Source organism: Scyliorhinus torazame, chromosome 13 (assembly GCF_047496885.1).
Source record: "Scyliorhinus torazame isolate Kashiwa2021f chromosome 13, sScyTor2.1, whole genome shotgun sequence".
Taxonomy (NCBI): domain Eukaryota; kingdom Metazoa; phylum Chordata; class Chondrichthyes; order Carcharhiniformes; family Scyliorhinidae; genus Scyliorhinus; species Scyliorhinus torazame.
Window position 1 is genome coordinate 80,394,083 of NC_092719.1, and position 13,785 is coordinate 80,407,867.

The following is a 13,785-nucleotide window of genomic DNA, read 5'->3' on the forward strand; positions in this document are numbered from 1 at the left end:
CTGCAGTTCCTACATCCACCACGTATCTGGTTACCTGAAGAGCTTGGTTCTCTCGCCCCAACTCCTGCATAGCAGCCGTTGTATCATCCAGTTTCCGTCTCAGATCCACCACCTTTGCATGCAGCTTTTCGGTTTCTCCTTCACTCTTGAGGCACCTAATTGACAAGAGCAAGAGCTTCAGACAAGCGTGCAAGACTCAACAACACACTGAGTCACGGAGGGACATCAGCTCCAATGAAGAAGTGTCAGGCAAACAGTATCCTGCCTTATTGGAGACAATCTAATACGTAAAAGTACATAGAGCAATAAACTATCTTGCCAAAATACTTTGAAAATGAAGACCATGGGCGAAAGTCTCCGGTATCGGCGCGATGTCCGCCGACTGGCGCCCAAAACAGCGCAAATCAGTCAGGCATCGCGCCGCCCCAAAGGTGCGGAATGCTCCGCATCTTGGGGGGGCCGAGCCCTAACGTTGAGGGGCTAGGCCCGCGCCGGACTAATTTCCGCCCCGCCAGCTGGCGGGAAAGGCCTTTGGTGCCCCGCCAGCTGGCACGGAAATGACATCTCCGGGTGGCGAATGCGCGGAAGCGTTAGCGGCCGCTGACGGCATTCCCGCGCATGCGCAGTGGAGGGAGTCTCTTTCGCCTCCGCCATGGTGGAGACCGTGGCGAAGGCGGAAGAGAAAGAGTGCCCCCACGGCACAGGCCCGCTTGCGGCTCAGTGGGCCCCGATCACAGGCCAGGCCACCGTGGGGGCACCCCCCGGGGCCAGATCGCCCCCCCCAGGACCCCAGAGCCCGCCCGCGCTGCCTTGTCCCGCCGGTAAGGTAGGTGGCTTAATCTACGTCGGCGGGACAGGCATTTTAGCAGCGGGACTTCGGCCCATTCGGGCCGGAGAATCGCGGGGGGGGGGGCGCCAACCGGCGCGATTCCCGCCCCCGCCGAATATCTGGTGCCGGAGAATTCGGCAACCGGCAGGGGTGGGATTCACGCCAGCCACCGGCGATTCGCTGACCCGGCAGGGGGTCGGAGAATCTCGCCCCTATTCTGTTTCAGAGTTTGCTATTCTCTGCTGTCTCTGCCCCTTTAAGCAATGTCCACAATCCTTTATGAAGCAGCGTTCCCACCTACACTTCCCACAAAGACGAGGCTGAAGGAACCACTCTCTTTGGACTTCAGTAGCTCGACAAATGTTCCTCCTGCATCCTGTGTGAGCAGCTTTGTTCTTATCCCAGTGACAGGGCTCTGATGACGAATAGTGTGTGAAGAGCCCATCCCACCCCTGACTTGTGCGTTGTAGATAGTGGAGGGCTTTGGGGAATCAGGAGGTGAGTTACTCGCCACAGGATTCCCAGCGTCTGACCAGCTCTCTGAACCACACTATTTATATGGCTGTAAGGCAAAAGCAAATTATTGTGGGTGCTGGAATCTGAAACAAAAACAGAAAATACTGGACAATCTCAGCAGGTCTGACAGCATTTGTGGAAAGAGAAGGAAGCTAACGTTTCGAGTCTGGATGATTCTTTGTCAAAGCTGGAGAGAACTGGAATTAGGTCAGATTTATACTGCTTTTGGGGCGAGCATGGAGCAGTGGGGCTGGACAGAGGGCCCGCGGTAGGTGGACAATAACAAAGACGTCATGGACAGAAAGACAAAGGGAATATAAATGGGGTGATCAAAGCTAAGGAGGGTGCTGATAGTGGCACATTAAGAGATTATAATGCGTTAATGGCAGAACAAAGGTAAGTAGTGTGTCAAAGAACAACTAGGAACAGGGAACAGATGGCCCAAGTGGGGTAAGGGAAAAAGAGATTGATGGAAGAAATGAAAATAAATCGATAGAAATAATAATGGGATGAAGGTGGAAGAGAGATCAGTCTGTCACGAATGTAGGTGGGAAGGGTCTGGACAAGAGGAGAGAGTATGGAGTCAAGATAGGATATCTTGAATGGAGTCAAGATAGGATATATGGCTGATGCAGTTCAGTTTTTGGTCAATTGTAGCCAGTGAAATGTTAAGTTGCAAAGAGTCAAAGGAGCAGCGGTCTGATAAAGTTGTAATGGAACTTTATGACGCTTTGGTCAGATCACACCATGAGCATTGTCTCCAGTTCTGCCTCAGTTTAATGTCGTCTCCTTTAAGGTTTGACAGTGCAGGACTTCCTTAGTACTCCACTGGACTGTCAGCCTTGATTACATGATAAAGTTTCCAAAATGGGTCTTGAAGCCACAATCTTTGGACTCAAGAGGCAAGACTGTTATCCAATGAGCTGCAGCTGGTATCACGATATAAACCATGCTTCTTTTGCCCAGGAAGTCAGTGCCTTTCTCTCGGACACTGAAACTAACTGGCTGCAGGGTTCCAGCTGTTTATCCTGCAAATTACTGAGGGACCAGGTCAGCATTCCTGGACTGGCTGCAGCTCAGATTCCAGCCAGGCAGATATAGAGGTCACAAGTGAATAACGGCAGACACACCTTTCCAACAGAGCTCGCCTCTCCTCCTGGTTGTGCTGCACAGTAGCTTCCAACACGGCAATCTCTCCACGGAGGTCGTCTGTCTGCTTCTCCAGCTCACTAACCCGCCGCTGACTGCCCTGCCACTCCTTCTTCAGTGTGGCCATGTTTTCATTCAGCGCAGTGATCTGCATGTTGAGTTTGATCACGGCCTCTTCGTGCTGTTTACCTTGTCCTTCCTTATCCTTCAGCTCAATCTGCTGCATTGTAACAATGAAAAACACCATCAACGTCATCGCACTCAAGGTACATCAAAACCGTTCACCATTCAATCCTATCTCAAATAAAACTGTTCAGTCAGTGGCCCTCACATAGTCCTTGCCCCCAAGTGCAGGTCAGGTCCATGATAAATTATTAGTCTTTGATGTTACTTGCATTCCAACATAGACAGGTAAATCCCAACACAAAGAGAGAAACAAGTTGCATTGCCACAAATCCTCAGCACTTTCTGTTGAAAGGTCATCAACCTGAAACACTAAATCTGGTTCTGAAACACTAACTCTGGTTCTGAAACACTAACTCTGTTTCACTCTCCACAGATGCTACCAAGTAGAATCATAGAATTTATAGTGCAGAAGGAAGCCATTCGGCCCATCGGGTCTGTACCGGCCCTTGGAAAGAGCACCCCAGCCCACGTCTCCACCCTATCCCCGTAACCTCACCTAACCTTTTTGGACACCAAGGGCAACTTAGCATGGCCAATCCACCTAACCTGCACATCTTTGGACTTTGGGAGGAAGCCGGGGCACCCGGGGGAAACCCACGCACACACGGGAGAACGTGCAGACTCTGCACAGACAGTGACCCATGCCAGGAATCGAACCTGGGACCCTGGAGCTGTGAAGCAACTGTGCTAACCACTGTGCTACCGTGCTGCCCAAATATGCTGAGTAATATGCGGCATAGTTTGTTTTTATCATAAGCCTCCCCTTTTTCTGTCTAATTTTAAGCCATCCAGTGAGCCCTGTTACTATCCCAGTCTGTATAAGGATAATTGACACCATTTGATGCCCTATTATATACACGGGATCAGTTATCTCAGTTGGCTATGTGACCAGAGCGTAGTTCAGAATAATGCCAGCAGCACAGGTTTGATTCCAGTGGCGGCTGAGGTAGGACATGGGACCTGCCTCCTCACCTCAAATCCTTGGCCCCGAGAGTGGAAGGCAATGGCAAACCCTCCACCAAAGAAATCTGCCAAGAAAGTGACTCAGGATGAATCAGGATGGGCAGCACGGTAGCACTGTGGATAGCACAATTGCTTCACAGCTCCAGGGTCCCAGGTTCGATTCCGGCTTGGGTCACTGTCTGTGCGGAGTCTGCACATCCTCCCCGTGTGTGCGTGGGTTTCCTCCGGGTGCTCCGGTTTCCTCCCACCGTCCAAAGATGTGCAGGTTAGGTGGATTGGCCGTGATAAATTGCCCTTAGTGTCCAAAATTGCCCTTAGTGTTGGGTGGGGTTACTGGGTTATGGGGATAGGGTAAAGGTGTTGACCTTGGGTAGGGTGCTCTTTCCAAGAGCCGGTGCAGACTCGATGGGCCGAATGGCCTCCTTCTGCACTGTAAATTCTATGATATGATCAGCAGACAATGGGTGGAGGATCTGCCTTCAGGCAGAAAACACATGAAGGAATGAAATAAACTGTACACACCCAGCAGCATAACAGCTCTCCTGTCGATTGCTGTCCTTGAACTCTCAACTATGTCTCCCCTCTCTAGTGCTGGAGCAGTACCGCTGATCAATACTTACCATCCTCTCCCTTCTTTTTTTAAAAAATTTTCCCACCATCATTCCCAAATATTTTGCAGCCAGGAATATTAAGTTACCAATCCTTTTCTTACTCAATCTGTGTCTCTGTTGTTGCCACTATACCACAATCCCACGTAGTTGCCTGATTCAGCTGCTCACCAATAGTATTTAACATGCTTTTACATTTGCACACATTTAGACTGCTTTGCATTCCCCCCCCCCCCCTGTCTGATCCCTAACATCTCAGCTACTCTTTACTCTCATGCTGTTTGTTTCTCAGTCTTTTGTGCACTTTTATCATCTCTCTAATGCCAGCCCCTGTCAAATTAGTTTAACCCTCCCAATTGAAAATCCAATTATGCATCAGTATACCAAGAAACATGCAATAACTTGTGCCGCAAAGGTGCCAACGCCTCAGATTTTATAATGGGCTACGAACCAGTTTGGCTTCCAAATCTGCGAACTGCTTCTTCATGTCCACTTGTGCCTCACTGAGTTTATTCTTGGTGAGCTGATGGTTGCTCTTCTCCTGCTCCATCATCGACTTCACGCTGTCTGTGTTAGCTTGAAGCTCCAGCTTCTGTAGAATCAACAACTGCTTGGCGTCTTTCAACCCCGTCAACTCCTGCCGATCACAGGCGTACCATCAGTTTTTTAACAGGTGGGTAAAATGGTTAAAAAGGCATATGGTATACTTCCCTTTATTAGCCGAGACATAGTTTAATAGCAGGGCGGTTATGCTGAAACCGTACAAAGCATTGGTTAGTCCACAGGTAGAGTATTGTGCGCAGTTCTAGAATCCACATTATAGGAGGGATGTGATAGCACTGGAGAGGATGCAGGGGAGATCGTCCATGACGTTGCCTAGACTGGAGAGTTTTAGCTACGAAGCGAGACTGGATAGACTGGGATTGTTTTCCTTGGAGCAGAGGAGACTGAGGGGGGACATGATTGAGATGGATAAAATTATGAGGGGCATAGACAGGAGGAGATTGGAAGGAACTTTTCCGCTTGGTGGAGGGATCAATGATTTACATTAAGGGGCAGGAGGTTTAGAGAGGATGTAAGAAAAAACCTTTTGGTCTGGAGCTCACTGCCTGAAAGGATGGTGGAGACAGAGATCCTCATCACATTTAAGAAGTATTTAGATGTGTGCTTGCAATGCCAAGGCATATAAGGCTGAGCCAAATGCTGGAAATTGGGATTAGAATAGTTAAGGGGTTGTTTTTGACCGGTGCTGACAGGATGGCCAAAGGGCCTTTTTTGTGTTGCAGACCTTCATGACTATAACTGTGAGGCTGCATGCTTGGGACCCAAGAAAGATAAATCATGAATATTTACTGAATGGTGGGAAATTTGGAAGCAGCGAAGCCAAGCGATTTGGGGGTCCGAATACACAAATTATTAAAAGCCAAATGAGGAGTACAAAAAGCAATTGTGAAGGTTAATGGAATGCTGGCCTTCATTAACAGCAAGCGAGAATACAAATAAAAGGAAGCAATACTCCAGGTGTTCAGGGCCTTGATCAGACCCCATCTGAAGTTCGGTGTTCAGTTTTGGATAGAGAACTATCGGAATGGTATGCTGGCCTGGGAGAAGGTACAATGCAGATTCGCTGGAATAACATCAGGGTTTAGAGGGTTAAATTATGTTAGCTTGTATTCACCCAAGTGTAGAAGAATGAAGCATTTAAAATGTTTGCACTGAGTGCTGAATTTGGGTGCATTTGAGTGCTATAGTGAGAGTTTGGTGGCTGAAGGATATTAAGGGTTCATTTTTATCTAAAGTCTAGCCTTTCTTTTATTTAGTTAATTAACTTAAAAGTTGCTGTTTGGTTTAGAAGAAGGTGAATTTTCAATCAGCTTTAAACAAAGGTTCTACTTGCAGCTAGAGCTTGTTAATTAGTTAATTGGATTAGGCCAGTTTTCAGAGGCTAGAGTCACAGGAAAAGGTGAGCCAGGTTGCAGTGCAGACTTTGTTTGCACTGAGTGCTGAATTTGGGTGAATTTGAGTGCAAAAGTGAGAGTTTGATGACTGAGGGAGTTAAGTGAGGAGGGAGTAAGGTGTTCTTTTCATTTCATTTCCTACATTTCCTCAAAGAACGAGAAGGGAGCCGGGAGTTTACAGAGAATGCAGCTGACTGGGAGCAGAGTCGGAGGGCGGAGTTCCAGTTGGTCCACAGGGCAGCTGTATTCTGTCAGGTAAGAGGGGATGAAGGCTAGGGCAGTTGCATGCTCCTCCTGTAGGATGTGGGTGGTGAGGGTTATAACCGGTGTCCCTGCTGACTATAGCTGTGGGAAGTGCACCCAACCCCAGCTCCTCAGAGACCGTGTTAGGGAACTGCAGCTGGATGAACTTCGGATTATCCAGGAGGCAAAGGGGGAAATAGAGAAGAGTTACAGGGAGGTAGCCACACCCAAGGTACAGGACAAGACTAGCTGGGTTACAGTCAGGGGAAGGAAAATGAACGGGCAGGCAGGGCAGGGATCCATCGTGGCCGGGGGGGACGGACGGACGGACGGGGGGGGGGGGGGGGACGGACCTACCTGGGGAAGGCCCTAGCGGCCAGGTCTCTGGCACTGAGTCTGGCTCTGTGGCTCAGAAGGGAGGGGGGGAATAGAAAATAAATAGTAATACGAGACTCAATGGTTAGGGGAATGGATAGGAGATTCTGTGGTCGCGATCGAGACTCCCGGAAGGTATGTTGCCTCCCGGGCGCCAGGGCCAGGAATGTCTTCGATCGAGTCTACAGGATTCTTAAAGGTGAGGGTGAGCAACCAGAAGTCGTGGTGCACATAGGCACCAACGACATAGCTAAGAAAAGGGATGAGGATCTCAAAAGTGATTTTAGGGAGTTAGGTTGGAAGCTAAAGAGCAGGACAAGCAGAGTAGTGATCTCAGGATTGCTACTGGTGCCACGTGCAAGTGGGGCAAGGAACAGAGAGCGAGTGCAGCTGAACATGTGGCTACGGGGTGAAGGAGGGAAGGCTTCAGATATGTGGATCATTGGGATATCTTCTGGGGAAGGTGAGACCTGTACATGAAGGGCGGATAGCACCTAAACTGGAGGGGCACCAATATCCTGGGTGGGAGGTTTGCTGGAGCTCTTCGGGAGGGTTTAAACTGGTTTGGCAGGGGGATGGGAACCAGAGCTATGGATCAGAGGATAGGGTAGATGTTGAACAGGCAGAAATAGTATGCAGCAAGTCTGTGAGGAAGGATAGACAGTTGATAGGGCAAAGTTGCACTCAGTGGAATGGGTTAAAGTGTGTCTGTTTCAATGCAAGGAGTGTCAGGAATAAGGGAGATGAACTTAGAGCATGGATCAGTACTTGGAACTACGATGTTGTGGCCATTACGGAGACATGGATTTCACAGGGGCAGGAATGGTTGTTGGATGTTCCATGGTTTAGATGTTTTCAGAAGAATAGGGAGGGAGGTAAAAGAGGAGGGGGAGTGGCACTGTTAATTAGGGAATGCACCACAGCTGCAGAAAAGGAGGTAGTCGAGAAGGGTTTGTCTACTGAGTCAGTATGGGTGGAAGTCAGAAACAAGAAAGGAGCAGTCACTTTATTGGAAGTTTTCTATAGACTCCCCAATAGCAGCAGAGAGATAGAGGAACAGATTGGGCGGCAGATCTTGGAAAAGTGCAGAACTAACAGAATTGTTGTCATGGGTGACTTCAACTTCCCTAATATTGACTGGAACCTCCTTAGTGCAAATGGTTTGGATGGAGCAGATTTTGTCAGGTGTGCACAGGAAGGATTCCTGACTCAATATGTAGATAGGCCGACTAGGGGGAGGCCATATTGGACTTGGTGCTCGGCAACGAACCAGGCCAGGTGTCAGATGTCTCGGTGGGAGAGCATTTCGGTGACAGTGACCACAACTCCTTGACCTTTACCATAGTCATGGAGAGGGATCGGAACACACAGTATGGGAAGGTATTTAATTGGGGGAGGCGAAATTATACTGCTATTAGACAGGAGCTGAGGAAGAAGGAAGCTTACGTAAGGTTGAGGAAGCAAGGATCTGACTTGGCTCTAGAGGGTTCCAAGGTAACCAGGAAGGAACTCAAAAATGGACTGAGGAGAGCTAGAAGGTGGCATGAAAAATCCCTGGCGGGAAGGATTAGGGAAAACCCCAAGGCGTTCTACACTTATGTGAGAAATAAGAGGATGATCAGAATGAGAGTAGGGCTGATCAGGGATAGTGGAGAGAACTTGTGCTTAGAGTCTGAGGAGATGGGGGAGGCCCTAAATGAATATTTTGCTTCAGTATTCACTAGAGAGAGGGACCTTGTTGCCCATGAGAACAGTGTGAACCAGATTAATAGACTCGAACAGGTTGATATTAAGAAGGAGGATGTGCTGGAAATTTTGAAAAGCATCAGGATAGATAAGTCCCCTGGGCCTGACGGGATATACCCAAGGTTACAACGGGAAGCGAGGGAGGAGATTGCTGCGCCGTTGGCAATGATCTTTGCATCCTCACTCTCCACTGGAGTAGTACAGCATGATTGGAGGGAGGCGAATGTTTTTCCCTTGTTCAAGAAAGGGAATAGGGAAATCCCTGGGAATTACAGACCCATCAGTCTTATGTCTGTGGTGAGCAACATATTGGAAAGGATTCTGAGATAGGATTTATGATTATTTAGAAAAACATAGTTTGATTAAAGATAGTCAGCATGGCTTTGTGAGGGGCAGGTCATGCCTCACAAGCCTCATTGAATTCTTTGAGGATGTGACGAGACACATTGATAAAGGTCGGGCAGTGGATGTGGTGTATATGGATTTCAGTAAGGTATTTGATAAGGTTCCCCATGGTAGGCTCATTCAGAAAGTTAGGGGGCATGGGATACAGGGAAATTTGGCTGTCTGGATACAGAATTGGCTGGCTGAAAGAAGACAGCGAGTGGTAGTGGATGGAAAGTGTTCCGCTTGTAGGTCGGTGACCAGTGGTGTCCCGCAGGGATCTGTTCTGGGACCTCTGCTCTTTGTGGTTTTTATAAATGACTTAGATGAGGAAGTGGAAGGGTGGGTTAGTAAGTTTGCCGACGACACAAAGGTTGGGGGAGTTGTAGATAGTGTTGAGGGTTGTTGCAGGTTACAACAGGACATTGGCAGGATGCAGAGCTGGGCTGAGAAGTGGCAGATGGAGTTCAACCTTGATAAATGTGAAGTGATTCATCTTGGAAGGTCGAATTTGAATGCTGAATACAGGGTTAAAGGCAGGATTCTTGGAAGTGTGGAGGAACAGAGGGATCTTGGGGTCCATGTACATAGATCCCTCAAAGTTGCCACCCAGGTTGATAGGGTTGTTAAGAAGGCGTATGGTGTTTTGGCTTTCATTAACAGGGGAATTGAGTTTAAGAGACACGACGTTTAGCTGCAGCTTTATAAAACTCTAGTTAGACCACACTTGGAATATTGTGTCCAGTTCTGGTCGCCTCATTATAGGAAGGATGTGGATGCTTTGGAGAGGGTACAGAGGTGATTTACTAGGATGCTGCCTGGAATGGAGGGCGTGGCTTAAGAAGAAAGGTTGAGGAAGCTAGGGCTTTTCTCACTGGAGCGAATAAGGCAGAGAGGTGGCTTGATAGAGGTGTACAAGGTGATGAGAGGCATGGATAGAGTGGATAGCCAGAGACTTTTCCCCAGGGTGGAAATGGCTGTCACGAGGGGACATAATTTTAAGGTGATTGGAGGAAGGTATAGGGGAGGTGTCAGAGGTAGGTTGTTTACACAGAGAGTGGTGGGTGCATGGAATGCACTGCCAGCAGAGGTGGTGGAGTCAGAGTCATTAGGGACATTTAAGCGACTTTTAGACAGGCACATGGACAGCAGTAAATTGAAGGGGTGTAGGGGTGTTGAACTTAGATTAGGATAAATGGTCGGCACAACATCATGGGGTGAAGGGCCTGTACCGTGCTGTACTGTTCTATGTTCTAAAATGTTAAAAAAGACTTGATAGAGTAGATACTCCCTGGTGGAGGATTTAAGGGTTAAAAAGTTCAAAAAGACTGGTTAAAAAAAATCATCCTACCATACAGAACCTACACACCCATCAGAGTCAGCATGGTTTTATGAAGTGCAAATCATGTTGAACTTTCATCAGTTGCTAGTTGGACCTCAGGTGGAATACACTGTACAGTTCCGGGGACCGCATTTTAGGCAGGATGTGAAAGCAATGGAGGAAGTGTTGAAGACGTTTGTGAGAATGATTTCAGCAATGAGAAACATCAGTCATGTAAATAGATTGGAGAAATGGGGACTCTTTTCCTTGGAGAAGAAAGGCTGAGAGGAGATTTGATAAAGGTATTCAAAATCGTGAGGGGCCTTGACAGGGTAGATAGGGCGAAATCATTCCTACTTGTGAAAGGATTGAGAACAGGTAGCACAGATTTAAGTAATTGGTTAAAGAAGCAAAAGGGATATGAGAAAAACCCTTTCACTCAGCAAGTGGCTAGGATCTGGAATGTACGGTCTGAGTGCGATGGACAGATTCACACAGCGAGTGGTTAAGATCTGGAATGTACTGTCTGTGAGTGTGGTGGGGACAGATTCACAGAGTGAGTGGTTAGGATCTGGAATGTACTGTCTGTGTATGGTGGAGAGAGATTCATACAGCAAATGGTTAGGATCTGGAATGTATTATCTGTGTGTGGTGGGGACAGATTCACACAGCGAATGGTTAGGATCTGGAATGTACTGTCTGCGAGTGTGGTGGAGGCAGATTCACACAGCGAGTGGTTAGGATCTGGAATGTATTATCTGTGAGTGTGGTGGGGACAGATTCACACAGCGAATGGTTAGGATCTGGAATGTACTGTCTGCGAGTGTGGTGGGGACGGATTCACACAACAAGTGGTTAGGATCTGGAGTGTGGTGGAGGCAGGTTCAAGAGGGAATTAGATGATTATTTGAAAACAAGCAAGCTGCAGGATTATGGGGAGAACAGTACAAGGTAAAAAGCTTAGCCACTGCAAACACAATGGGCCGAATGGCCTCCTTTTGCACTGCGATTCAGTGAAAGGAGGATTATAACACAGATACAGTGAGCACAGGGACTTTTCAGCAGAGCCCTCAAGCAATCCACGGTCTCAAAGGTCTGCCAAATTTCAGATTGCTTTTAAAACGTTCTCGTGCTGACTTCCTATTGCTTTGAACTCAATTATTTGGAGGTGTATTAGTGTCAATGCCGGTTTCCAAGAAGGGGTTATTTTTTAAATGGAAAGAAGCTAGGTTTAAAGGACTGGCAACCCCACCACCTGGGAAAAAGGTCTCCGGCAGGTTTAGGTGTGAGTATAAAGAAAGAGGCCAGTTTGTGTAGAGACACAGCTGGTGAAGGTCAGCTGGTCCAGGCTCATCTTTGACACTCACCAGTGACACTGAGATAGATTTCTGGGAGTAACCAAATAAAAGCCAACAATATAAAACCGACCATTTATTGGTTAGATGTGCCCGATTTAAATCCTGTTTAGTTGTAGAGACCGTGCCAAGTCCTCAGCTCACCTTCTCCGATTTCTGTTTGCAGATTCGTGCGTCCTCAGTATGTTTGTTCAATTCTTTTTCCAGAGTTGTCTTGGCCCCTTGTAGCTCGTCATTTCTGAGCTTTTCTTTTGCTAATTCATCTTCTTTTGAAGTCTTATGTGGGGAGGAATAAGGTGTGCATTTGAAAAAAAATTCCAGAAAATCGAGAGACTGTCCACGATGAATCTCAATATGGTATCCAGGGTTTCACACATTTTACCTCCAAAACAACTTGTGACCTTACTGTAAGGGAATAAGGGTTATGAGGATAAGGTGGGAAAATGGAGTTGAGGACTATCTCAGAACAACCACAATCTCATTGAATGCAGAACAGTTTGGATGGGCCGAATAGCCTATTTCTGCTCCTATGTCTTATGTTGATAGTTCACTGAGGCAAGTGTCATTTAAAGATGTAATAGACTAATTTTGAAACATTAAAAATGGCAGAAATCTATTAAATTATACAAACATACAAACTAAGAGCAGGAATAGGTCACTTAGCTCTTCAAGGCTGCTCCATAATTCAACAAGATCATGGCTGATCGGATTGTAACCACAATCCCACATTCCTACCTTCCTGATGACCTTTCATTCCCTTGTTGATCAAGAATCTATCGAGTTCTGCCTTAAAAATATTCAAAGATTCTGCTTCCACTGTCCTCGAGAAAGAAAGTTCCAGAGACTCACGACCTTCAGCGAAAACTTCATCTCATTTCGGTCCTACATGGGTGACCCCTTAGTTTTAAACAGCGGCTCTATTACACAGACTAGATTCTCCCAAAGGTGGAATCATCCTCTCCACAACCACCCTGTCAATGCTCCTCAGGGTCTCACATTTCAGATCCTAAAGGGCTTCATAGGTAACTATGACAAGAATCAACGGACAAAACTACAATATTAGCCTCAGGTTGTTGCCGATTCACGGATAGAATTTTAAATGATCTGTGCATGGTTGGAGCAACAGGAGTGAGGAACGAGAAGCAGCACCAAAATTTAAGCTTCTTTAATATTGCTGGTCAGTGGTCTCCTGCAGCCAATGGCAAACATTCTTCCCCCACCCCCTTCCTCATGCATCACCACCCCCCCTTCTCCACCAATGCATACCCCTCCCCCATCGCACCCCCCATACCATCGCATTATCTTTCCTCCACCTCCCCTCCCCTTCAGAGTCTGGGTCAGCCATGAAGATTGTTGGGAACAAACTGGTAATGTGACCGCAAGTGGCCTGGACAGAAATTTAAAGTAATGACTCCGAAGCTGTAAAAGAAAATACAGCTTAATAAAAAGGGATCCGACAGGGCGACCTATCTCCTCACGAAGGTCTGCGGAAAGCTCTTCCACAAAATCTATGGATTTTGGGGGTCAGTTGGAGCTTTCAGGACGGAGATCGATCGATTGTTCTGGAGTAGGGGTACCGAGGGATATTCAAAATGGTGGGAAAATGGAGATAAGCAATAGACCATCCATGATCCAACTGAATGGCGAGGCAGGCTCGAAGGGCGCAATGGCCCACTGCTGTGCTCATTCACTGGATTTGAGTGGGTTTTTTAAAATTTAGAGTACCCAATTCATTTTTTCCAATTAAGGGACAATTTAGCGTGGCCAATCTACCTACCCTGCACATCTTTGGGTTGTGGGGGCGAAACCCACGCAAAAACAGGGAGAATGTGCAAACTCCACACGGACAGTGACCCAGAGCCGGGATCGAACCTGGGACCTCGGCGCCGCGAGGTAGCAGGGCTAACCCACTGCGCCACCGTGCTGCCCGACTGTATTTGAGTGTTGAAGGGAAATAATATATAAGTCAATTTTTCTAATGAACAAAACATCAAATCTCAGGTGTTAGTGAAACAGTTAATAATAATAATTATAATAATCTTTATTGTCACAAGTAGGCTTACATTAACATTGCAATGAAGTTACTGTGAAAATCCCCTAGTTGCCCTATTCCGGCGCCTGTTCGGGTATACAGAGGGAGAATTCAGAATGT

General features: G+C 47.3%; 1 protein-coding gene across 3 annotated transcripts in view; it reads right to left on the bottom strand.

Moving 5' to 3' along the window:
- Positions 1-13,785, bottom strand: part of eea1 (early endosome antigen 1) — a 174,742-nt gene that overhangs the window by 9,698 nt on the left and 151,259 nt on the right. For all 3 annotated transcript variants that reach the window (XM_072471863.1, XM_072471862.1, XM_072471864.1), the window contains 4 exons: positions 11,778-11,909; positions 4,703-4,888; positions 2,476-2,714; positions 35-155 (listed from right to left, as the gene is read on the bottom strand). In XM_072471863.1, the coding sequence (XP_072327964.1) occupies positions 35-155; positions 2,476-2,714; positions 4,703-4,888; positions 11,778-11,909 (678 nt within the window). The remainder of the gene's footprint in view (positions 1-34; positions 156-2,475; positions 2,715-4,702; positions 4,889-11,777; positions 11,910-13,785) is intronic.